The sequence below is a fragment of the Erythrolamprus reginae genome, chromosome 1, assembly GCF_031021105.1.
Source record: "Erythrolamprus reginae isolate rEryReg1 chromosome 1, rEryReg1.hap1, whole genome shotgun sequence".
Classification (NCBI taxonomy): Eukaryota; Metazoa; Chordata; class Lepidosauria; order Squamata; family Dipsadidae; genus Erythrolamprus; species Erythrolamprus reginae.
The window spans coordinates 191,289,007-191,315,057 of record NC_091950.1 but is presented as its reverse complement, the minus strand read 5'-3'; the positions used below and the strand labels follow the sequence as shown (position 1 = coordinate 191,315,057).

Here is a 26,051-nt window from a genome sequence, read left to right as displayed (position 1 = left end):
TCAGAATAAACAATTCATACTTTTTTTAAAACTGGAAAATAATAATTAATAGATAAATGATTTTTTTTTCAAAATTGATTTGTGTGTGTGTGTGTGTGTGTGTGTCTTATGTCTGCTTTATGTGTCCATTTTTAAATTAGAATCAAAAGCCACCACTGGTTGACAATCGAATTAATTCTGGAGAAATAAATAAAATTCTGACTTGTCAGAATTAATAAACAATTCATACTTTTTTAAAAAACTGGAAAATAATAATTAATAGATAAATGATATCACCTCAGTAGGCTGTGATACTTTATGACAGCTCCTTAGCACAAAAATAAATTTCCATTATTTCCTACAGGATAATATTGCATGCCACAAATTACGATGGACACAAGAGTCTCCATCTCCTGGACAGTGGCTGCCAAGAATAGGTAGAAGTGGCTTATTTTTTTTAAAAAAAATAGATTTTTAAAAAATAAATCAGTCTGCACAAGTTACAGCTGTATTACATAAATCCATCTCCACACTCAGGCTACGCTACTGGAAAAGATTCCAGAAGACAAGGTAAATACTTATTCTGAGAGAATCCTAAGGAACTCCCCACAGTGTCATATTGTGGGTGGCATTCAATTTTGCTAATAGGCAAAATGATTTTATATATTCCTACTCTCTGTTATCTTCTTATACTTGCTTGTTCAAGAATTTGGGGGATCTGCCTGGAGATAAGGAGGATGGGAGACTTTCTTTCTATGCAAACAGAAGTGTATGCATTCTTATATGTCTATGAATAAAGGAAAATGTGCAAGTTGTGACCTATCCAAGCAGAGGCATTTGTGGGGGTAAAAAAAAAGTATTGTGTCATATTTTATTCCTTTCCACTTCATTGGCAATTGCTGGACATTTCTTTTGTCTATATAAACTATTAGCTATTGCCTGAATGAGACTTTTTGGCTGTCCCCTTGACAACCTAGTTCCTGGGGGGGAAAAGTGAGACACTCTGCATTAATGCACGGATACTGCACCCACCAGCTGTGTTTTTGCAACAACTAATAGGGCAGATATTACATGGCCATTCTGATAGAGCTTTCTGGCTTTTTAAGGTTCCTGATAATGTATTTGATGTGAAGCTTAAAATTGCAGCCATTCCCAGTGATTGGGCTAAGCTGTTTCTTTCTTCATACAATTTATTTCTTCTCAGCCTAATCATACAAAGAAATGCATGTTCAAACTCAGGCCAGAACAACGCTTAAATATATTTTGTAGTTTTGAAAGGTAGCATGACAGAGCTGTAGGAAGTTGGAGTAGAATCACAGGATCCAAATTTCAAAACACCAGCTGTAGTACTCTTGAGTTATTCACTCTGGCTCAGTAGCCTATTAATTTTTTTTGCAATAAACCCCCAAACAAACAATTGGTGGAGAATCAATGCGAGGGTGTTCCAATCCATGTGGGATAAGGAAAAGGTTGAGTGAGCTATACAAAGAGGACATACCTCTGAATGAATAAATGTTTGGCTTTGCCATTTGCCAGACATAACTTATTTTAGATAAAATAAAATAATAATCTACTTCGGCTTTAATTCATTGCCTGATTCCTTTACAGCAGGGCTGGAAAGCTATGGCCTTTTTATAACTTGTGGACTTCAACTCCCAGAATTCTCGAGCCAGAATTCTTGACTGGCTCAAGGAATTCGTGGCCAGCTCAGGAATTCTGGAAATTGAAGTCCACAAGTTAAAAAGGGGCCATATTTCCCCACCTCTGCTTTATAGACACATCCATGTAGTTTACTAAGGAAATATAAAAATGATTGCCTTCTCTTGGGATATTTTAGATAAGCCATTAAAAGTATATAAACTATTTCAAAATGTGCAAGTTCTTTAGAAAAGTCCAAAATGAGACAAAGTTTATATGTTGGGTCTTTCGTCTACAGAAGGGTCCCCAAGCCCTGGTCTGTGGACCGACACTGGACCACAGCATGCCAGAAATTGGGCCATGCAAACAAGCAAAGCCCCATCAAAGGGATGCAGGGAACACTTGAAACCACAGCCCCTCCAGTCCGTGGAAAAACCTCTCTCCACGGAACTGGTCCCAAAGGTTTGGGGGCTACTGATCTAGAGACTTGGAGAGCAGCCAAGGTCACTTAAGAAACACCGGCGATGTTGCCCTTCTGATTCTGTGCAGCCACAAATTGAAAGTCTGACACAGGCTTTGCTGTGATTCCCAAAGGAGATGGGATCAAGAAGCAAAGCCCAGTGGAGGGAAAACTATGGTTGTTCACACCATATGGAAAATGAATAGCTTGATATATTATGGCGCTTTAGGACACCCGGAAAGCTAAGCACACTAAACCCAGAATAATCCTACTGTGCTGATTTTAGTATAAATGTTCTTGAATGAAGATTAAAATTCTAATCCTAGTTGATTTTTACAAAGAGCAGCAGAAAACTGCCTCCCGCTGCAGCAGATGTGGCTTCATCCCTGCAACTGGCCATTTGTTTGAAACACCTTCCTGTTCCATTCAGGTTTATTATCACTTGTCTCTACAGCTCCAAATTGCATATTGTGGGATCTGTGTGTATTTGCATCAGTGCATTAAAAAAATACCCCAAATAAATAATAAGGCTGCTTCATACTGATGGCTTGCTACACGGAACACTCTTGAGTTACATTACAAGTAGCCAGTATTTGGATGCGTAAATCAGGACTAAGAGGGATGAGTTTCCATAATATATCCACAAAACTGCTCAATTTGTCCTCCTTTCAATTCCATGTCAATGTCACCACGATGTTTGACAATGACGGAGCAGGTGCTGAGCAGCTGCTGCTTAGTCCCTAAACTTGAAAACTCTCTGCTTAGCATGTGTCTCCATCTGCTTCCAATTCCTGACATAAGTTCTATACGCTAATTCTTGCATATTAATTAAGCTTTTCTTTTTAAAAAATAAATAAATAAAAACGAGAATTTCTTCCCCAAACTGACAATGAGCTGAGCTTCCCAGCTTAAAAAGATTGAATCACTTTTGCAGTAAAGGATGTCCCTGTGGAAGGACTATAAATATTTCTTACTGGAACCGTGAAAAAACAAGCTCACAAAACGGGCTTTTTACCTATATGTGTTTTTACCATCTCATGTTAAACCTGAACTATTAGAAACAGCAGCCTTGACATGAACAAAGAATGTTTACTTTTTAAAAAGGGAGGGAAAGGCAAGCAGCTTAATCTTGTTTTTAAAGTATTCCCTACTTTTGTCCCAATTTCTTGGAGCGACAAGGACCGAACCTGGTTATTAAAGGAACTGTACTTCAGTGTTTGTTCACCTATGCCCCATCTGAAGTGAATTTTCAAAAGCAGTAATCCCAGATTAAAATTCTGCCTTGGAGGCATAAACAAAGCAAAACAAAAATACATTTTGATTATGTAAAACCCAGAGCTGCCTCAAGACTACTGAGGGCAGAGAACTCCCTTGCCCTGCCTGTTGCAAGTTGTTATTTGTATATCAAGGCAATCCTTCACTCTGTGGAGCTTGAAGCTTGTCTTGAGATGAAAATAGCAGCTTCTGAAAGGGCATCTCTTGTCAGGAGCTAGTAAGGGGGAAGAAGGAGTCGAGCAGCTATCTACATAACAAAATGGCCACATCAACTTGACGGAAGCAGCTAACCTCTTGCCTGTTTTGACCTTGATTGTAGCCTAACTCCCTGCTATAAAGCTGGAGCATGCTTCAAAATAACTCCGCAAAACCCATACTATCACCACATCTTTCAGTTAATTTCTCTAGCAATGGGGTTTAGTTTAGATAAAACTCCTGCAGGAGAAATCATTTCAAACCAATGACGTGAAGCAAGCCCAAACAATAGAGTATTTTTTATTTTTATAAATGCACTACTCTTATTTGTCACCTGAAAAACAGAATTTGGATTTGTGTGTGTGTGTGTGTGTGTGTGTGTTATCCATCTTGGATGACAGCTGGTTTTGCTCTGGCTTATACAACGCACTGCACCAATCTGTGGCTTTCGATCTTCATAGGTGCTGAGCTCTGTTTCTTGATCAAGAGAGAGCAAGACCTCATATACAGCATGCTAAACATGGTGCTAATCTAAGGTGCACCTGATCCTATCGTTGGCCTTTTATTATTCATGCCACCTGATCCTATTGTTGGCCTTTTATTATTCATGCCACTTTACATGTAAGAAATGTATTTTTAAAAGCTGCAAAGATGAGCTTTGCCTGCAATCTAGGAAGGTGCTGCCTTTATGGGATCTATTGCCTCAGTGTGTAACTATGGGGCCAAAGTCTCATTTTTGCTTCTTCAAACCTCCTGAAGAGGCCAAAGGCTGAAGATGCTAATGACTCCCACAGGTCAACTCTTTTTTTTCCCTTTTAGGCAACAGAAGCATTTTAAAGATGGGCCAGCAATATAATATCCTTTTCAAATGTCCTTTATGAAACCAAATCATGAGCCTTGATTCACTGGGATTTGAATTCTGGAAAAAGAAGAAAAAAATATGCATATCAGCTCAGCTCTTTTTTCCTCTTTTATCCAGATATGTATTTGCTCCTGCTTTCTGTATTCTCTCAAATACAGGCCACTACTTGACAAGACATCTGCAATTTGTTTTTATATGTAGATGAATTCTGAAGTTAATTTCTTAAGAAGCGGAGGGAAAGGGGAGGGAAAGGTGGTTTGGAAGCGGCAAAGGCTTTTCATTATACAGAAGTCCTTTCAGCTATAGGTCCCAGGGCTTAAAAGTACTACACTTTCAATATCATTTTAGCCGGAAACGGCATTTGCTTGCCATAGAAGGGTTGTATTAACATCCTATAGAAAAGAAGTTTACGCTGAGCACAATAGACGTGAGCACAACACTTTCTCTCAGCAAAGCCAGTCAGTAAAAAGTCGCAGCAAAAAGCAATAGTGCAGGATAAAAATCCCTTAGCCTCAACTCAGGGAAAAGATCAGCTCATTATGGCTATGTTTCATGCTGTGAACCACATAGGTGATGGCCTATATCTTAGCTACTCAATCTTTGCAGACATCAAAGGAAGCCTACGGGCTACCCAGAGAGAACAGAGAACACCTTGCTTCTAGGAAACACTCATGCTTCATCATTATAGGCTACTCCATGTTCACAGCTGGAATACACATGCAGTGTCATTCATACGGATGCCATTAAGCTGTGCCGCAGAAAGAAGGTGCAGGAAGAGCGAACAGGCCAAAATCCCAACTTAGATTAAATGGCAAGTACAATGCATTCTGCAGAGTGAAGCACAGAAGGACAACATCTGCAAGTTTTATAAACATTGCAAACGAATGCTGGATCAAGAGGCAGTGGTGGATGAAGACTATTAGCTCGTCAGTTTGAGCAGAAGTAAAATGCAACATACAGTAATTAAATAATGCAAATAGAAGCTTAGCTGTTTGCTACCAACAGATGCCATAAGATGTTAAGGTAATCGTGTTCTACTTGAAAGCTACTTTTAAAGATACCGTTTTTTAATGCAGCCATTACTTGAGCATATATATCTTTTCACTGCATATGAAATTAAGTGATGATTAATATATCATTTCACCGCATATGAAGTTAAGTGGTGAATCTTGCTTTAGGAAGCAAGATTGAGATTTAGATAGAAAATGTTACTTATGTTTTGCCCTTTAGAAAGCAAAACAGTCATTTAGACATGAATGCAAATAGTTCGCAGTGCAATTTCTATGCCTCTCCCACCTGGTTCCTTCTAAAATCACTACTTTTATGGATTGCATTACTGTATATTAATGGGAAGAAAAATCTTGAACCAACTTCCTGTGCTGCACTAATTATACAGCCATGCGCTAATCTCAATATATCTTACAGCAACAAGATTTGTCATTTCCGTAACAGAATGCCTGAAACGTATTTATTTGCTTCTGAAAATGTGCAATGCATGTAGCAGCCTGAAGGCACCATTGTTAAAGCAAAGCAGATCACAGTCTGTTGAGTTTCTTACGTGGAGATCCCAGATTCTCCCCCAATCAGATGCTCTGTACTTCTCGAAGGAAAAGTGGGACATGAGTGTAATAACTATTGGTATTTTTTTTAAAAAAACCCATCCCAACTGACCCAAGTTCTTAATATTATGACAGTTTCACAATACAGTGGTTCAGAATTAAGCTCTAGGGTTCAGAGATCTGATATGCCTCCAGAACAGAGGCATCAATGTAGATGAAACTGACTACGTCATGCTATTTCTTTCTATGGGGTTGCAAGGGATTTTTCTTTTTAATTTTGGCAAGAGCTCCAATTGTATTTTGATGTTTTGGGAAATTAAATTGGATCTAAGGCCTACAGTAGTACATCTTTAATTAAGTCCTTTGAATTTTGTAGATTTCATCTATGATTCATTTAAGTCTCCCCCCCCCCCAGTTGGTTAGCCAAGATATAAACAACTATGCTAAACTTCTATCAATATGTGCAGCAATCCAGATTCAAAAGGAAAAATATTTGAATCTTTTCAAATTAAATATGAATTGCCCTTTACTTTGTGAATAGTTCCACACAATTTAAAATATATACGTCTAACTACAAGACCCAGGGAATAATGGCATTTACTGTAGATTGCGATCCGACATCAATTTATCTGAGAATTGCATTGAAATTTACCATATGCCAAATTAATTTAGAGGGATGATACCTTATTTTCAATGCAAATGTAAGAGTAATTTATTTGGACTTTAATAAAGTATTATAATAAGGTTGCTTTATTTCTCAAAGTCTTCACCTCTACTTCCCAACAGTTTTAAATGAAATCAAAAGCAGGAAAATGTGACAGTCCTACCATAGGAGTGCAAGTGTAGCTTAAGACATTTCTTAGGTTCACGTTTTTGTTGGATTTTATGATTCCATTTTTAAACAAAAACTATATAACGGTACTTACCGGTGTGTTGGATTGTTCAGTTAGCTTCTGCTCCCACATTCTCAAGCGTTTTTCCCTTTCCTTTAATTCCTGTTCTTTAAAGCTCAGATCGCGTTCCAATCTCTTCAGCCTTTCTAAGGTGGCCTCGATTTCACATCTAAATAGAGAAAAATCTGTTAAATTGTACCTTCCCTTGGCAGGAATAAATTGTCCACAAATATTTTCCATACAAATGTTAATGAAATGTGAAAGAGTGAAAAGTATAGTGCTGTTTCAACTAGGACATGTAATTAGCAGAGTAGACATTTGTTTAAACCCTAAACAAAAAGACTGAAGTCCTCTTTTTGAAGCTTGATGCAAGTTGAGGCTTGCCAGGCTCCATGTGTTGCTACTTCAATCATCCAGCTCGGACACTTTTTCAAGACCCCTTTCCACTCACTATCTCCCAGCATCAGCCCATCAAAGAAAGGGTCAAACATTAAGTGTTTCTGAGAGTGAACCAAGAGGGTCCATTTTTCAAACATACGAGGAGCTTTATTCTGAACAGTTAAGTTCTTCAATTTGTCATTTGTTCTCTTCATATTTTAGTATGAAACAATGAGGTTGATATATATATAAGTACAATTAAGTGTGCCATTTGAGAACAATATCTGGAAATGCCGCGATATGATTAGAAATCTTCATCCAGTCCAATAAAGTGTCACAGACAACGATTGGTTGCTCACAGTTTGGCCTGGTTCTGTGAACCAGTAGTAGTGGTGGCAGTGGGAGGCTCCGCCCACCACCCGGGACACTTCTGCGCATGTGCAGAAGCGTTGTGCATGCACACAAGTGAGTCGGCAGCGATGGTATTTAGAACCTACTACTGGCCACCGACCATGTCCATAGCAAGACTTTTTGTTGGAAAAGGAGGGGAAATTCTACTTTAAAACTGAAGCAGAAAAATATGATTTAAGATACTTTCCTATAGGAGTGAAGCAATGCTGTTTTTTTAAAAATTATGCAATTTATTTACAAGTATTTATGAATCATGTAGACATGTCCTTTAAAAATAATTAATCTCCAGATGTGAAGATGAGCTGAAAGTGAATTCTAGTCTTTTCTACTCCTTTGAAATACATTTTCTAATGAGTCTCACTAACAATATTTTTTGCTTGTATATAAAATCAGTAGCATATGAGGAAAATGTTTCATTCCTAGCTTTTTTCCTACTGGGCTGCTTTTCTTTCTTTCATTAGGAAAAATACTCCCCCACCCTTGAAGTCTGAAGCGTAATGATCCGTTTTCAAAGCTTGGAAGTGTAACCATCTCAATCCCACTATATTTTGCTTCAAGAGTGGCAAAGCTTTTACAGGACTATGGAGTATAAGCTGACTTAAAATACTTTAGGTAGCAGATCATAGAACATAGAACACAATAATAGAGTTGGCAGAGACCTTGGAAGTATGCTAATGAGTCCGTTTTGGAATGAGCAGTATATAAATCAATCAATCAATCAATCAATCAATTAATTAATTAATTACAATAGTTCTGCCTTGTTTAATATATCATTCATAATACTAATAATAGTATTAATCTATTAATACTATCTATTAATGGCTCTTTTAAACCTAGTCACTTAGTTAGATAGCATCCTTAGATTCCACAGGGTATAGTTGGTATAGTGGCTCAAACCTAGTTTAATAGATCAGCTATTACCATTTTAATTTTAAAGAAACAGAATTCCTAATGCATTTGAAATAATAGTAATTAACATTTTAATTATGCATAACGTGTCAACATCCCAGAACAGTAGATGCATAATGATCAAGGTAACTTTTAAGTTGAATGGAGGAAGGAGTTTTACAGCATAGTTGTATATTCAGAAGTCAGCCCCAAACTTACTGACTCATCACCAGTACAAGTAAACCTTACTGATCATGGTGTTGTTTTTTTTAAGGTTGCTCAGAGCTGTTTTGATTGGGTGACCTTAAAAACTAACTAAATAAATAAATGTAGACTTGCACTGTAAAATTGTTTTATTGAGAGGAATAAACTTGAAGGTAAAAAAGAAAATTCTATTTGGGGAAATCGTTGATTTTCTCTAAAATATGAAGGATGGAATGGAAATATCATATTATTTTCATCTTTCAGATTTACTGTTCAGTAGCGAAGTCCTTTTGCTAGGTTTTCCTTAAATTAACCAAAATGGTTTCCATTCCTGATTTGAAGCATGGTTTTCCTCTTTAATAAAACTCTTCAGGGTTCAAGGCACCTTTTTTTTTTTGCACTTGCTATTGTCTGGTTAGAAAAGATCCTTAGAATTGTGATCCAAGGATCCCTGTGAATCTTACTATAAATTCTTTTGCCTAAATTGCATGCCTAACCCCAAAATGACCCCAACTGTCAACTGGTGTGGCCTAAGGCAAATAATCATCACAGATTAAGTCCCAACGCTCAGTTTTAATATACTTTATTTAATGGTTGGTGGTGCAGCCTTGATCCAAATCCAGTTTTGCAGGCTTAACCAAACACAATGAGAAACATACAGTAAAAATGATGTTTTGCCACTTTTTGGTATGATGTATGGGAAACTTCTAAAACCACAGTGCCATTGAAACCCTGTAGAATCTAAAGATGCTATCTTACTGTTCATTTGAATCAGACATCACACTAAACCATGTTAGTTTTGATTCAAGCCTGAAGGACACCAGATGCATTGGCATAGAGAGAATCTTAAATTAAAAAAAATACTTGCACTGCTTATTTGTTTATTTTAAAACGTATCAAACTGTTATCCAACTTTAAAGTCTTTGTCCTTAATAACATTTTCTAAATGTCAAAAATTATATTGTATATGTGTTGTAATTATCTCTCTTCATTAGACAAGAAAGTACTTTGTAGAGAAAGGTTAGATTCTCTAAAAGGCTGTATTCTTTAAAATATACATAATAAAAATGTAATTGAACAGAAAGCTTCTATACATCACTCAATTAACGTATCTTATTCTACAAGTTTATTAATTTATATTGAGCATTGGTGATTATGTATGTTCTATTTTAGTACTCCTACAAATTAGCATTTCCTGCTGTCTACACTGAAATAAAGTGTAATAATAGCTTCATTAATAATTTCCAGGAAATTATTTATTATACCAGGAAGTGTCCAACTCTCACAACTTTTAAACTCCCAGAATTCCCCAGCCAGTCATGCTGAGAGGGAATTTCACCAATTATCCCTATGCTACATTTTATAATGTTCTAGAGGCTTCCTATAATTACTGGAGCTATCTCAGTAACATTTTCAACCAAACAATAAATTAGGAGAAAAGGCTAAATATATTACATGTATTATATCTGTGGTCAATACGTGGTTTTTAACAATATCCATTAAAGCAACTTGGACCTTGGTTTTTAATGTGTTACTTCCAAGATTAAAAAGCTCATTACAAAGTACCAGTTTTTGGTAGGTAAACTATTTTATGAAAGAGGACAGGTTGTTCAAACATCACTAATAAAACGTGGCACAATTCCTGTTTTTCCCAAGTTTTATTTTATGTCTCCTCCTCTTTATTATTTTCATCTAAGTTTCTAAATACAATAAGATTTAATTATGTACAAATTGAGATCCTGAAGTACATATGTCCTCCAGAAATCCTTGGGTGTGGCTCCTAGAAATCTCAAAAATTGTTACCAAGATTGTACTTTTAAAAATATACTTAAATACTTGCATTGACCTATGTAACACCATTATATTGTATTGCTCCCTTACAAATCTAAACAATCATCCTTTTTTAAAAACAAAAGGCAGTCCCTACCCTAGCTAGGTAGGTACTTCAAGTTTTTAATAACATTAGAAACAATTTCCCAGTTTAGCAACCTGTAAAAACCCATACAGATTGCCTGGATTCAATTGGAAAATCTAAACATGTCTGGAAATTCGGTAATCTTAAGTCACTTTGTATAAAATAAGTGGGACCTGCTCTTGATTATGTGGAAGAATTCATCACGAAGAATTATAGGAAACTTGAAACTATCTCCATTGTGTTTTGCAGTTTGCACCAGTAGATGGCACAATAAATCCTGGTCTTCAGAGGGCTGTGCAAGTGTGGATTATTGCCACTCTGCTGAGTCAGTGCAAGAAGAATGTCAGTTCTAAAACAGGCTATTTATACTTGCATCATGTGACTTGGCTCAAACCTCCCATCTGTGCTCACATTTTCCATCCCTGCAAGTGAAATTCTCTCGCTTGTTATCAGTTCACCACTATTTCCCCCCTTAAAGTTTAGGATGTTATTATTCATCCTGGGATTTTAAATATTATTTACATGCTTAGATGCTAATCTTTCTTGCAAGGACTATCTTTGCCAGTCTCCAAATGAGGCAGGCATATAACCATCAAGTAGACTACTAAATTGTGCTCTGCATTACCTGGAGAATGGCCAATGTTTCTTAATTTAGACTACAGCAAAATTCGTTGCTATTATCCTCTTCTTGTATAGATCCTTTTTCATCTTTAAGCAGAGTTGTTGTAAATGTATCAATATATTTTATTTCTAAATTTATGCACACATCTGACTGAAGTGGTTTAAAGATTGGACATAAAAGTATTTCTGTGGAATAATCCCAGCTAAATATCACAAGGTTTATGTCTGGAAAAAAAGATTTTTAGTACAGAAGGCACCACAAACGAAGGATGTTAATAGTGGATGGCAAGTCTGACATACTTAGAGAAGACTCACTTAGATCAATGGAAATAATAAAGTCAAGACTAATTTAAGTAGAAATGATTAAAACTGGATCCCACCCAATCTCTTTCAATTTGGTAACCACTTGCACTCATAATTTTATAGCTGTGTAACCTGGGAAAGAACAACAAGAACAAGAGATACCAAAAACAGGTAGCCGGGATACATAATGCTTCATAAATCTAGCCTAGAAAATTCTCTGGGGAACTTTTTCAGTAAAAAAACAGAAGAGAGTTTTGCAATAAAGTATCTATGAAAATGACCAAATAATGACTACAAATTTTTAAGATGGTAAATATGACATCTGCTTACTCCATGCTGATTATCCTGCTTTTCTGGCTCTAGATGACTAATAAATTATTATGACAAGAACATTTTCTTCCCAAATTTTGCAACTTAGTTCTTGTCCCTTGTTTCATAGCTGTTACTATCATTCTTAATGCTTACAAATTTAATTTTGGGAGCTGACTGGGCCATTTTGCTATACATCTGATTTAAATCAACTCATTGCTTCTAAATATACCAAACACAATTTGCAAACTTGTTTCTGATCATCATTATGCAGAATAAGTACCAACATGGAACAAACAATGGGAAACACAGTGAAACAATGGTGGCTATAGGTGGTGGTAGCACAATTTTGAAAATTCAAATACTGGATGTTTAATTTTGGCTGTGTGGTTTTTTTGGAAAAATATTTCTCCCCACAGGTAATGTCATAATTATTGGTGGGAATTACAAGGACTCACCGCCATTCTGCCTTGTTATGCAGGAATGAATTGCATTGGTCTGGAAGGTTGCTGTCATTTGACATGGAGTCCAAAATCGAAATGATCTGCTTGAAAGAGGGTCTCTTCTGAAGACACACAAAGCAATACATACATCATTATGCACATTATCACGCACATACGTTTTGTAAACCTACATTTTAATATCACACCATTTGCGGAATTAATAACATTTTCCAATGAAAGCAGCAAGTCTAAAACTGCAATGGAACTCATACTGGGATGCTGACTAGATAATTATTAGGTAAACAACACAGAGCTGTAAATTATTATAGCTATAAATGCAGAACTTGCTGCTTTTAAATTTCAATAGAAAAATATCTTAAAATTGTAATATAACAAGACGCTGACCTGAATGGACCTTCCAGATTACTCATGTAAAATAATACAATAAAAGAGTTACAGTATCCTTAATCTACTTTGTAATTTTTATCAACTGGATACAATAAAAAAAATCTATCCTTGTTTCCTATTCTCAGTGATGGCTCTGGAAAGGTTGTAATCTTTCAGACAGATGTGCAGTGGAAATACACCGCATAACTGCTTGAACTTAAATTGGCATTTTGAGAGTACAGTCTGCAGGCGGGTTGCGAACTAATTGATTGATTCCCCCTCGGCTTGCGCCATTCGGGAGAATTGATGGCGAAACACTCTGGCTGGCTTCGTTGGCTTGAAGTGAGTGGCTAGCTTTGTAGAAAGAGTGTCCCACGAAACAGAGTTTGCTGGTTCTGGGTCTGTGAGGGTTTCCGCTAGATCAAAAATCTGGGTGCCGCAGTAATTTAGGAAAAGGGCACGCTTGCAGCCGCTGTTGGCGTCTTTCATTCCGGTTGCCTCCAAAAATATTTCAAATTTAGCCATGTAGGCTGTCCAGGTCGTTTTTTCTGGGTCGAAAAATTCTGGTGGTTGGACTACAGAAGGAGTAGCCATGGTAGCACACGGAGGGTCGACCTCCTCGTCGCCAATGTAATAACTCTCAATATAAGTTGGATCAAAAGCAAGTTTATTTTTCTGACAGGAACAAGGTAGCCTAACTCAGTCAATTAGTAACTGTGTATTGAGAGTGCAATACAATGACAGTTCTCAGTATTTATATAAACTAGCCCCAGCAACAGGCAGCTTTTACATTGCTACAATTTTAGTGCCAAAAAGCGGCTAACCAATCAACATGCAATAAACAAATCTGAACTTTTTACTTTTTACCCTGTAGCTGGGCAGGTAACTGGGCAGCATATCTAACAGTTATGTACTGCACATGCAGGAAAGGCAAGGGTGGGATGCTGTCCGGATTGGGGTGGGGGACGCAGTGGGGTAGCGAAAATGGAGCTCCACCCCAGAGCACCCAATTTGCCCAGAAAGATGTTGAAAGAAAATGCAGGGCATCCTGCATAAGCCACGCCCACTGTGGTAGTAAAGATTTTGGTAGCCCTTCACTGAGGAAAGGGACCTGTAGACAATATTCTGTTTTTGTACCCAGGGATGCAACACAAATATAAACAGAAGGATATCTTGGTTCAAGATGTCTAGGATTGTTAGTTACTAAATTAATTCTACTCCAGGCTTTCTAAACTTTTGCCTTCATTACCCAAAACTGTTTATCGGAAAATCCTTTTCACCCAGTCTGGTCAAAACAATTTACGTCAATTTAAATGTTCCTGTTATGATTGGGTATTGATACCCAAAGAAAGAACACTTTTATCAAATTCGAGGCAATTTCCCCAGGTTTGAGAAGCACTTGACTTAGTGAATGAAAATGGAAGGTTGAAAGTAATGGTAATTTCTGTGTTGCTAGCTCTTTTGATTTTTTTGTTCTGTACCCTTTGATTTTAACCTTAGTACTTTAATCTTTTTAATACACATTCAATAGATAAGATTTCCTCCTGAATCGCTGAAATGATATTACAAGCAACTCAATTTCTTCCATTATTAGTTCCCCACTGGAATGTATCCTCCTACAATAATGTTCAGCCATTGAATTTAATGCGTGTTTTGCTGTTGTATTTATTTTCTAGTAGACTTTTAGTAGCGCAACTCAGATAAAACAATTATGCAAGAACTGTACAAAATGAAAGACCATATGGGGCTCAGCTTTCTTTTCACTATCAATGAATGAACTTATATATGAATCATATACAATGGTACCTCTACCTACAAACGTCTCCACTTACAAACTTTTCTAGATAAGAACTGGGTTGTTCAAGATTTTTTTGCCTCTTCTCAAGAACCATTTTCCACTTACAAACCCGAGCCTCCGAAAGTGTAACCGGAAAGGGCAGGGAGAAGCCTCTGTGGGGCCTCTCTAGGAATCCTTGGGAGGAAACGGGGCCGGAAAAGGCTGAGAGAAGCCTCCACCCTCCCTGTGGTTTCCCCAATCGCACGCATTATTTGCTTTTACATTGATTCCTATGGGGAAAATTGCTTCTACTTACAAACCTTTCTACTTAACAACCTGGTCATGGAATGAATTAAGTTCGTAAGTAGAGGCACCACTGTATATATGATTGGGTGAATGTGAGTCACTGGTTTTAAGAAATTGGTTTTAGGATGTTTTTCAGATAGATTAAGTATATTGCTGGAGGCATCTGAAAAGACTGAAGCCTTTTCCTGAAACTGCTGTACCAATAAACTACTAAAATCTCCTTGAATCCAAATCTCTTTTAAATTACAGTTTTTTTAAAAAATCAAATTCACTTTGATGTTGGAGTCAGCAGGTAAATAAAAGAACCATCCTGCAAAATAAATTAAGAAATTCATTCCCCACAGAAAGAAGAGGTTCAGAAGTGAGCACTCTCTATTCAATGCATAGCAGCATCCTAATTTCCACTTAGTGAAGTGGAAGGCAGGTTAATTCTCCGTTGCTGTTAAAGTAAGCAACACATGCTAGTGTTTTCCTTACAATTTCTCTATATTTTTATTAGAAATCTGCTGTTATTTTGTGTTGGGTTTTTTAAAAACAGTTTTAAACCTGCAACATAAATTGCAAAGCTAAATGACTACTGGTTAAGGCATGGTGGAGTGAAAAGAATCTAAAACACAGCTAATACTGGTAATTCCAATTTTTGGATAACGAGAAGAAAGAATAATGCTTGTTCCGACTGCACAGCTACATCAATTCAGGAAGTTGGATATAGCTTCACAGAATTTATACTCCAAAAAGCAAATTATAATTTCCTCTGCATCTTATAATGGAAAAACAACTAGTAGTAGGAATTTCCCAAGTTGATGAAATATTCTTGTAATTTCCATTTGGGGTAACTTTTACCAGAAATTACTATTTTGGCAATTTTTCATATATAGTCCCAAGCTTTAATGCTTCAATTTTTAATAAAGTGTTTTTGGCCAGTCTGGCTTTGGACTTAATATGAATTTAAAATATTAGAAACCCTTTGTTGGTGTTTTATAAACTGTTAGTCAATTTTGATTCACTCGCACAAGTGGAGGTTTATATGCCTGTTCTATTAGTAACTACTACTCCATTTTTCTAATACAGAGGCCAGACTAAAAATATTGGATCAACTTGAAAAAGCAAAACTCTTCTTTTCTTTAAAAAAAAAAGCCATTAAAGGGAAAATATATATAAAAATATTGAAACCTGCAATTAAAAAGAAGGAGGAAGAAAATTTTCCTAAGGTCTGAATCTAACTCAATTAAATGATAAAATTTGGGAAGATTTAGCAATTCCTACCTTTTTCATACAGCATCATGACATTTTGAACATGATATAAATGCCCATATTTTATTTCTGTGAGATTTCTGATCTCCAAGCACAACATATTAGTCTGTACAAACATTTTCCAAAAGTGTGTGGACTTTACACTTATAATTTGATAGTAAAATGCAATATAACATTAACTCTTCTAAACATCTGGGAGAATCTGGTGTAATCGCATGAATTACTTAACAATGCTAATATATTAATTTTCTTTACTTTTTCAACAGAATTTTGTATATGGGAAATCAGGTCATCCTAAAGTCCAGTAACAAAGCAGAGGAAGATGGGGATATGCACAGCCCAAGCCAATCTGAATGGACTCAGACAAAGCAGTCATAATTTGCCCGCATTCTCTTCTGAATTTAAAGCTTCTTTTGTTACAGTGCAAAAAGTGGGATAATTGTTGAAAACTGCAAAAGTCTTAGCAAAATGCTTCTCAAAAGTGCATTGCCTTCGCTAGTCTGTTTGACAGACCCCAGACAAGGTTAAGACAAAAGGTGGAAACCAAAACGTGGATACATAATAAAGGGATGAGACACACTCTCTCTGCATCACGCCTGTAATTATACCATTTCTGCTAAAATTACAGATGCGGCAATTAAAACGTGCATTTTAATTTGGGTGCACAAAAACAATTAGGAACAATGCTGAGGTGTCTCTCCCAGACAGATCCAAGTGATTTTCACATTATAAAAGAGAGACAATTTCTTCATTTCAAATGTCAAACATCATTATATATATATATATTCATTCTCGTGTGTGTGTGTGTGTGTGTCTGTGTGTGTGTGTAACAAAAAGAGACAACTGTTCTTCTGTGTAAGAATTGCCTATTAAGTGAAGATATTTCTTTTTCTGTTTTTCTGTACTGCCTTGTCATTTTTGGTCCATCTGCATTGGATTATAACCCAGCTACTTTTAAAACTAAACAGTTGCTGTTTTATTAATTTTATGACAGGTTCACACACAATATTTTACCCAAACCTTTGAAGCAGGATCTAAATGTAGCTACCTAGTTTTTGCCAGTCAAGTTGCATGGGAGAAGAAAGATTGGGGAAGACTACTTTAGTGTATAATGCTTTTAGGAGTAGTAGAAGCATAATCTAGATCAGTGATGGTGAACCTTTTTTTCCTCTGGTGCCAAAAGAACGTGCATGTGGTCTATCGCGGATACACGAGTGCCCACAACCATAATTCAATGCCTGCGGAGGGCGAAAACAGCTTTCCCTGCCCCCCGGAGGCCCTCTGGGGGCTGGAAGTGGCCTCTCCAGGCTCCAAATGCTTCCCTGGAGCCCAGGGAGAGTAAAAACTCCCTTCCCCATCTCCCAGGAGGCTCTCTGGAAGTCAAAAACACCCTCCCAGAGCCTCTGTGTGAGCCAAAAATCAGCTGACTAGCACACATGCACATTGGAATTGAGCTAGGGCAATGGCTCGTGTGCCAGCAGATATGACTTCGCGTGCCACCTGTAGCACCCATGCCATAGGGTGGCCATCACTGATCAAGATGCAGACACACACACTGAAGAGTGTGTTTCTTCATTCTGCATTATGTCTTCCTTCCAATCAGACATGGGTAACGACTGGTCATAGCAAGAGTGTTAGAGTTCAGAACAGCCAGCCACAATTGGCAGGGACCAAATTTTCAGATTTTGGGACAGGTTGGGGAAGAGAGGAGAGGTCATACAAATTTAATAAATTCTTCTTCTTCTTTTATAATAGCTAAAGAATTCTCAAAATTTCCTTCACAAAAATGTCATTGCCCAGCCCAACTTTGGATGTAATGTTTGGCACATTAAACTAGGGGTTTCTAAGCCGCCAATGTTCAGCACCAGCCTATTTCCTGAAAGTGCAGTTAAAACAGTAAACACAGCTCACATTAGAGAAACATCTTTCAGCTGTGGCGAGGGGGGCATTTGCCCAGGTTCGCCTGGTGCACCAGTTGCGGCCCTATCTGGATCGGGAGTCACTGCTCACAGTCACTCATGCCCTCATCACCTCGAGGCTCGACTACTGTAACGCTCTCTACATGGGGCTACCTTTGAAAAGTGTTCGGAAACTTCAGATCGTGCAGAATGCAGCTGCGAGAGCAATCATGGGCTTTCCCAAATATGCCCATGTTACTCCAACACTCCGCAGTCTGCATTGGTTGCCGATCAGTTTCCGGTCACAATTCAAAGTGTTGGTTATGACCTATAAAGCCCTTCATGGCACCGGACCAGATTATCTCAGGGACCGCCTTCTGCTGCACGAATCCCAGCGACCAGTTAGGTCCCACAGAGTGGGTCTTCTCCAGGTCCCGTCAACTAAACAATGTCGCCACAGAGAAGAGCCTTCTCTGTGGCGGCCCCAGCCCTTTGGAACCAACTCCCCCCAGAGATTAGAATTGCCCCCACCCTCCTTGCCTTTCGTAAGCTGCTTAAAACCCACCTCTGCCGCCAGGCATGGGGGAACTGAGATACTCTTTCCCCCTAGACCTTTACAATTTTATGCATGGTATGCCTGTATGTATGTTTGGTTTTATAATAAGGGTTTTTAACTGTTTTAGTATTGGATTATTATTATATGCTGTTTTATTGCTGTTGTTAGCCGCCCCGAGTCTGCAGAGAGGGGCGGCATACAAATGCAATAAATAAATAAAAATAAATAAATAAATGATAGCAATAGCACTTAAACCTATATGCTCCTTCACAGTGCTTTATAACCCTCTTTAAGAAGTTTACAGAGTCAGCATATTGCCCCCAACAATCTGAATCTTATCAATGGAAGGCTGAGTCAACCTTGAGCCAGTCAGGATTGAACTGTTGGCAATGAGCAGTGAATTAGCCTGCAGTACTGCATTCTAACCACGGCTCTTGATAAATTCAATGATAAAATTAATATAACAGTATATCAGTTTAAAGAAATACCTTTGGGTCTGCTTCCCAACATTGAAGCATCAATTCTGCAAAGCTTGCAGGACAGCTACTTGGAATGGTCAGTCTCTGAAACAGAAGGGAGAAAGTAGTGAACATAAATCAAGGGTGTCAAATTGGCAGTCCATGGACCAGCTGCATCATGTGCAGGCCATGCCCAGTCCAGTTCCGCAAATGGGAAAAACATCACGAAACAGCACATGACGGCAACATGATGCACCCATGACATAAATGAATAACCTATCATCAATCCATAGATTTTCAAATTTTAGAAAATCTAAAATATGAAGATATTTGTATTTTACCAGTTTGCAATAGAACTAAAAATAGATCAGAGCTTGCCATAAAAACAGAAGAGAACAGAGGATATCATACCAAAATGCCAATACCTAGAAGGAGATGGTGACAGTAAGCCAAGCTATTATTTTCCTAAGAAATTGAGAAGATCAAAAGATCACTGCAAAACATCATTGCTGCTGAGATAAATACTACACATGCTGCATTGCATACTTTGGGTTTTGTGTGAAATGAACCACAACTAGATAGCCTAGTTTAACTGCACTATTAGTGCAAAGTATTTCTTCTAGATATATAAGTTATATATATATAAGTTCAGTCTTTGTAAGACTCAGTTTTTAAATGCTGAAAATATGGATGCACTCAATTTTTTTTTATCCTATTGGGTTTTTTTTAATATATACTGCTCAAAAAATTAAAGGGAACACTCAAAGAACACACCCTAGATCTGAATGAATGAAATATTCTCATTGAATACTTTGTTCTGTACAAAGTTGAATGTGCACAACAACATGTGAAATTGATTGTCAATCAATGTTGCTTCCTAACTGGACAGTTTGATTTCACAGACGTTTGATTTACTTGGAGTTATAAAAGTGTTCCCTTTATTTTTTTGAGCACTATATATTACGGGGTTATATTATGGGGAAAACCTTCCTAAATCTCTTACCATTGTGGGAAAAATAATACTGTACAGTATAACTTTTTTTGGAGGGAAAGGTTTTTGGAACTATATCCCTGTAATGTCTACAAATCTTTAAAAATTACATTACATTTATCTTGCTTTCATACCCAATATACAGTAGTTTTCTATATATACCCAATATAGCATGAAGTAACTATTTCCCCATTCTTGAAATATTCTTGTTTACTTTGGTTTACATTAAATCCATCTGTCTTTTGTCGGAGCACATTAAATACTTAAACATACTTTTTCATTGGTTATTTTCCACACTGCTTTGTAAATAAATGAGATGGTGTGCTATAGAGCAGTGTTTCCCAACCTTGGCAACTTGAAGATATTTGGACTTCAACTCCCAGAATTCCCCAGCCAGCAAAAGCTGGCTGGGGAATTCTGGGAGTTGAAGTCCAAATATCTTCAAGTTGCCAAGGTTGGGAAACACTGCTTTAGAGTATACCGTACAAGCCAAAGTGTGTCTCCGCTATTCAAAATAACAACCTACCGTTTGTCATGCCTCCTCATAAACCTGAAAAAAGATGCAAATACTTTGAGAGTGCAATGAGTCAGCTCCTTAAAGTAGCAGCCATTTTTTTTCTGGTTTCCACAGAAGACTGAAAACAGCAGCTTGCTTTAATGAAGACTAGTAAGATGCCATGCTCACTTAAGTTCTAAAGAGCTTCTCTGAATCATTTTCAAAGAATGTGTAGCCCTATTAGTTATTTAAAACAAGTGTTAAATTATGTTAAGAGGTCTTATGGTCTTCTACATACTACTTAAAACAATCATTCAAATTTAAATATGTATAGTAATTATTATGTCAAGTTAACCATAAACCATTCTAGTATTTTAATGATGAATTAATGTCATAAAAATCCAATTTTAATGACGAATTAATGTCATAAAAATCCAGTTTATACTGGCCAAAAGAGTACAAGATTAGGAAAGACCGTGATGGGAAAAAAGGCAAGTACTAACCGAAGATACACTGTATATAGTAAATAACAAAATAACAATCTGTTTATTGGAGATAAAACCACAAGTCCCTATCAGAATCCTATCCATCCTGCTGCAAAAAAGTATTTTTAAGTGACATATTTTCATCATTCATTATTGAAAAATATTCAGACAAACTTTAAACATTTTGAAGATGCTAGACATTCTATTAAAAGTAAACATTTAAATCTAAAATATTTAATAGTACTTATCTATTTACTCGATTTCTGTTGAAGTAAGGAGAGACGCAACTTGTTATTTAAAACTAAACCTTAACAAGAATTTATTAGTGTGTTAATTACAGTTTTCTTATAACCAGAATGTCTGCAAGTTTGTTACTATGCTATTGATAAGAAAGGAAATGCCACAATAAAAAGAATAATGGTATCGCTGTTGCTGGTAGAAAAAGATAACTGATAATATCATCTATAGCAAGACAGGAAAAATTACAGCTAATTCTGTGGATTAACAGAAAGATATAATTATAAAAAACAGTTATATCTGAGTTTCTCGCAACTCTGCTTAGTGGTTAAAATGACATTTTTCAAGGAGACATATAGACTAAGTTAAGTAAAATATATCACTGTATGAGTATGCATCAGTGATGGTGAACCTTTTTTTCCTTGGGTGCCGAAAGAGCGTGGACCTGTGCTATCGTGCATGTGTGAGTGCCCACACCCATAATTCAATGTCTGGGGAGAGCTGCTTCTGCCCCCTGGAACCCCTCTGGAGGCCAGAAAAGGCCTGTTTCCCAACTATTGGTGGGCCCAGTAGGCTCGTGTTTTGCCCTCCCCAGGCTCCAAAGGTTTTCCTGAAGCCAGGGGAGAGTAAAAACACCTTCCCCATCCCCCTGGAGGCTTCCTGGAAGCAAAAACACCTTCCCAGAGCCTGTGTGAGAACCAAAAGCAGCTAGCCAACACACACATGCAAATTGGAGCTGAGCGAGGGCAACGGCTTGCGTGCCAGCAGATACGGTTCAATGTGCCACCTGTGGCACCCGCGCCATAGGTTCGCCATCACTGGTATACATACTAGGACTTGCAAAAGCTTATAGCTGTTGTGCTCCAAAAAGGTGTTATTTTAAAAAACAAAATTAAGAAGATATGCTAAGAAAATGGAAAATAGGAAAGAAGAAATGTACATAGTAGTCATGTAATCTGATTAGAAATCCATAAATCATTAATATCATAACTGGAAAGAATATAGATATCAGAAGTCCAAACCTTTGGCATAAACAAAGTAGCATTGACACTTGATATTCAAGTAGGTCATTTCCCTAAAAATACAGCTGACAATCTAGCCATGGCATTTGTCTCTCACCCTCACATTTCCAGGGATGGAAAATATCTTGCTGGAATAGAATGTTATTCATCGGGTAGACCCTCAAGACAGTCATATTCTAATAAAAGTGGCATGTCTTAATATTAATTTTATTTGATATCAAATAAAATATATTTTAACAAAGTTTACATCTCTAATAAAGAACCTGAGATTATCAATAATAAAAGACATGGGCGTGGCATATGAGATGTAATTCTCTACCGAGGAATAATTCTTACTCAGTACTATACTGTGTGACTTATATATGAGTAGCACCTGCAGACTTAATGAGTCTTTCGCTATTCCCCTCATTTAAAAGCTAGTATAATTTAAATGGACACATATTGAACCAAAAACACTTTGTTCAAATCTCTGACTATGAATTTCATCTGGACTCTAAGTAAGTCTTTGACAGAACAGAAATTTCTATAGACAATCCTATGTATCTTTCAGATTCTTCTGCACTTTTTTGGAATACGAGTGGGCCTTTTCCATTGCCTTTAGGTGTCTTAGGTTACATCTGCTCTATGTTTCCAAAGAATAGTGTTTTCCAAAGGACGAAATATAAGATTCATAGTTTTTCTTTACAGTGTAAATTATGAGGCCGTGGAGTCAATATGTCATGTCATAACTAAGTCATGTTTTAGGCCCATTAAAATCAGTGGGACAAGTTAATTATAGTGAATTTCCGTCCCATTGATTTCCATGCGACTAAAGCATAACTAACTTACTTGGAATTGCAGAATGACAATTCATTGGGAGGCTAGTGCCTCAGACATTCAACCACTTTATTAGGGGTTATTTTAAGGTCACAAAGAATATATACTGTAGATATTTCAAGTGTTTTGTAACAGGAACAATTGAAACCCATTTTTTAAAAAGCATACACGGTATAATATTTTTTGCTATGAAACTATTTCTATATTTACTGTATTATTCTACTGAACCTATGAGCACTTCAGTTGTAGCCACTACTATTCCTATTAATGTTTTTGCCTTTTCCAAAGTATTGATGACAAACTAATGTGCTTAATTTGGGTTGGTTTATACCCAGTTTAAGGAAACTAACATGAACTGGCAAAACTGACCTAGTATTTATACATTTGTTACATACCAAAATCTTGTATCCAACTATAAGATCAGGGCATTAATCTAGATGGAGAAGTTTCTTGCTTAATGCTTGTCTATTTTAGGGGATGAGGCTATTTTGATTAAATCAAATAAAACTTCCTTCATGCTTAAAAAATAAGGATGATACCGTACTTGCTGCATCTTATTATTTCAAGATTAAATATGTAAGAATCACCGATATAAATTTAGAATGAGTGACAGAACATCCAAACTAAATTGGTTATTCCACATTGATTCAGAGATATTACAGGCCTTTCATACTTCAGAAAGAATATTTGAAAGTGAGAATGTCACGTTTTACATTAATTACTTCCTGCTTTTTAAAAACCCGATGTTTAAATCTATTATATGTAAAGACACTAACAATATCTTAGTGCCAGCAATAAAACAGGAAGCCAGCAATAAAACAAAGAAACCAAGAAGTTATACTACATAAATTGCCTAAGTTATTTTATAATGGTACCCAACGTTCCAGCCAACTTAGATAGAGGAGGAATCCTAAATGTTGTCTGCATGCAATAAAGCCGCCACGCTACATTACTTCTTTAAAACGACACTTCCTGTCTTTGATGCTAAAGAAACCGTGTGTTCAAATATGCACTCCCATGTTCAACTATCTAAAAGCCCCAATTTGTAGCCAGAAGAAAAGCAACACTGGGGACACGTACAAAGGGTGTTTACGCCACTGAAGTCCTTTTGAAGTGGAACGACACTGCATGAGGAGGCTTGCAACTATGGCATAGCCTTACCAGTTTCAGTGAGGAGCTCATCTTCAATGGACTGAGGAACGTGGGTGGCAAAACTGTAATTTTCTTCTTTTTAAACTATTTTTATCTTCTTTTATTTTTGAAATCCTCATCTAAGTGGCAGTTTCTTGTATTATAGTGACTCCTGCTGGGAGAGTTAAGTTGAAGTAGCTGAAGGTCTCTTACAGATAGATCAACTCCCGGCCAGTATAAAGATGTCCTAAATGCAGGAGATGGAGTTAAACTGTTCTCCTACCTTGGACGCAATGGCTTGTTTCATCCCTAAGAACAAACCCCCAGGTTTTACAATTGAGACTGAGAAGCTAGTACAGTACTTGTATAATTTTTGATCTACAGCATCACGACGTGAAGCTGCAACAATTAGATGTAAAGGGTCCATTCATGAGGAATAACATCACTTTGACCCTTTGTGTTAGCTCCTACTGCTAATCTTTCCATACGCGTGAACTTACTTTCAATTTGAGGAAGATGAAAAAGTCTTTTGCAAAACCCAACACTGTTTTCTGATCTATGTACCTGAATGTAGAAACGTAGGCTTACCTCATTTTTTTCCACTACAAGCCAAGCTACTTGTAATCCTTCCAAGCCTTTAAAGGGGACTTCCCTTGTTAGCATCTCCCAGAGAACCTGGAATGGAAAAAAAGATAAAGGATTTTTTATTACTGTATTTCGTATTTTAAAAATATTATTAAACCTTGATGCACTGTGATCTGTATCCAATTATTAGGCAATCAAAGCCCATTAGCTAAAACCTAGATATATGTTTGTGGTTAACAGAGTTATACAAACTCGACATTGTATATTTCTTATTTTTAATAATGAACCCTTATTTAACATATACTGAGAAAGAGACAGGGACTAGATTTTGTTGTACTGTAGTCACCTTTTTGTACCTCCACTGTTTGATAGTTGAGGTCGTCAAGTTCTTATTTTCAACTACAAATACTAGAAAATGTTTCTGGAATGTATTCTGACTTGTACTTTAAACTAGAGATTCGGGTTTGTTCTTGTTTTAAGTTTAAAATTTAAAAATAGTTATTATAGAAAAGAGATTTGTAAGCAACAAAATAGCTTCCGTCTTTCAAATATTTCAGTGTTAATACTTTATAGCAATAGCATTTAGATTTATATACCACTTCACAGTGCTTTACAGCCCTCTCTAAGCGGTTTAGAGAGAGTAAGCATATTGCCCCCAACAATCTGGGTCCTCATTTTACTGACCTTGGAAGGATGGAAGGCTGAGCAAACCTTGAGCCTACTGAGACTCGATCTGCCAAACTGCTGGCAGCCGGTGATCAGCAGTAGCAGCTTGCAATACTGCACTTTAACCACTGCGCCACCAAGGCTCTTTTTCTAACCTAGGCTTCCCGATAAATAATAAAGCACAAATGGAGCCCCAGAAATCTCTTTTTTATTTTAACGGCTGTGATTTATGTTCATTCCCAGCTGTAATAAGTCCCAAACAATGTTAATTAGTCTGACAGAAGTCTTTCGGAAGAAGGCTGATATCACCAACCTTTATCTCTCTTGACACACTGCCAAAGACCTAATTGGCAAGAAGCTTTGTAAAACCAAACAGAAACAGGGAGTCTGAAATGCTGATCAGAAGTAAAGTAAATCAAGTTGCTTCCTACAACAAGCACATCCATTTGCCCCACTTTTATAGCCTATGGGAGGGGCCCATCATCTCCAAGCCTTACTCCCAAGCAGTCCTTTGCCTCTGTAAATGTTGTTTCCTTCTGGCAGCTCTGTGCACGCCTCCCCCGTTCCTCTGCCTTGGTCATGTCATCCTCTGGAGACTCTGGAGTCATCACAGACCTCCCAGATGGTCCGGATTGGATCTCTGCCTCTGCCAC

The 26,051-nt window shown here is 37.1% G+C and overlaps 1 protein-coding gene across 2 annotated transcripts in view; it reads right to left on the bottom strand.

The window, feature by feature from the left end:
• The window catches only part of MAP3K20 (mitogen-activated protein kinase kinase kinase 20), a 128,829-nt gene that overhangs the window by 54,104 nt on the left and 48,674 nt on the right, over positions 1 to 26,051 (bottom strand). For both annotated transcript variants that reach the window (XM_070731769.1, XM_070731768.1), the window contains exons 8-11: positions 24,736 to 24,822; positions 19,000 to 19,074; positions 12,349 to 12,455; positions 6,895 to 7,030 (exon numbers count right to left, since the gene is read on the bottom strand). In XM_070731769.1, coding sequence (XP_070587870.1) covers positions 6,895 to 7,030; positions 12,349 to 12,455; positions 19,000 to 19,074; positions 24,736 to 24,822 — 405 coding nt within the window. The remainder of the gene's footprint in view (positions 1 to 6,894; positions 7,031 to 12,348; positions 12,456 to 18,999; positions 19,075 to 24,735; positions 24,823 to 26,051) is intronic.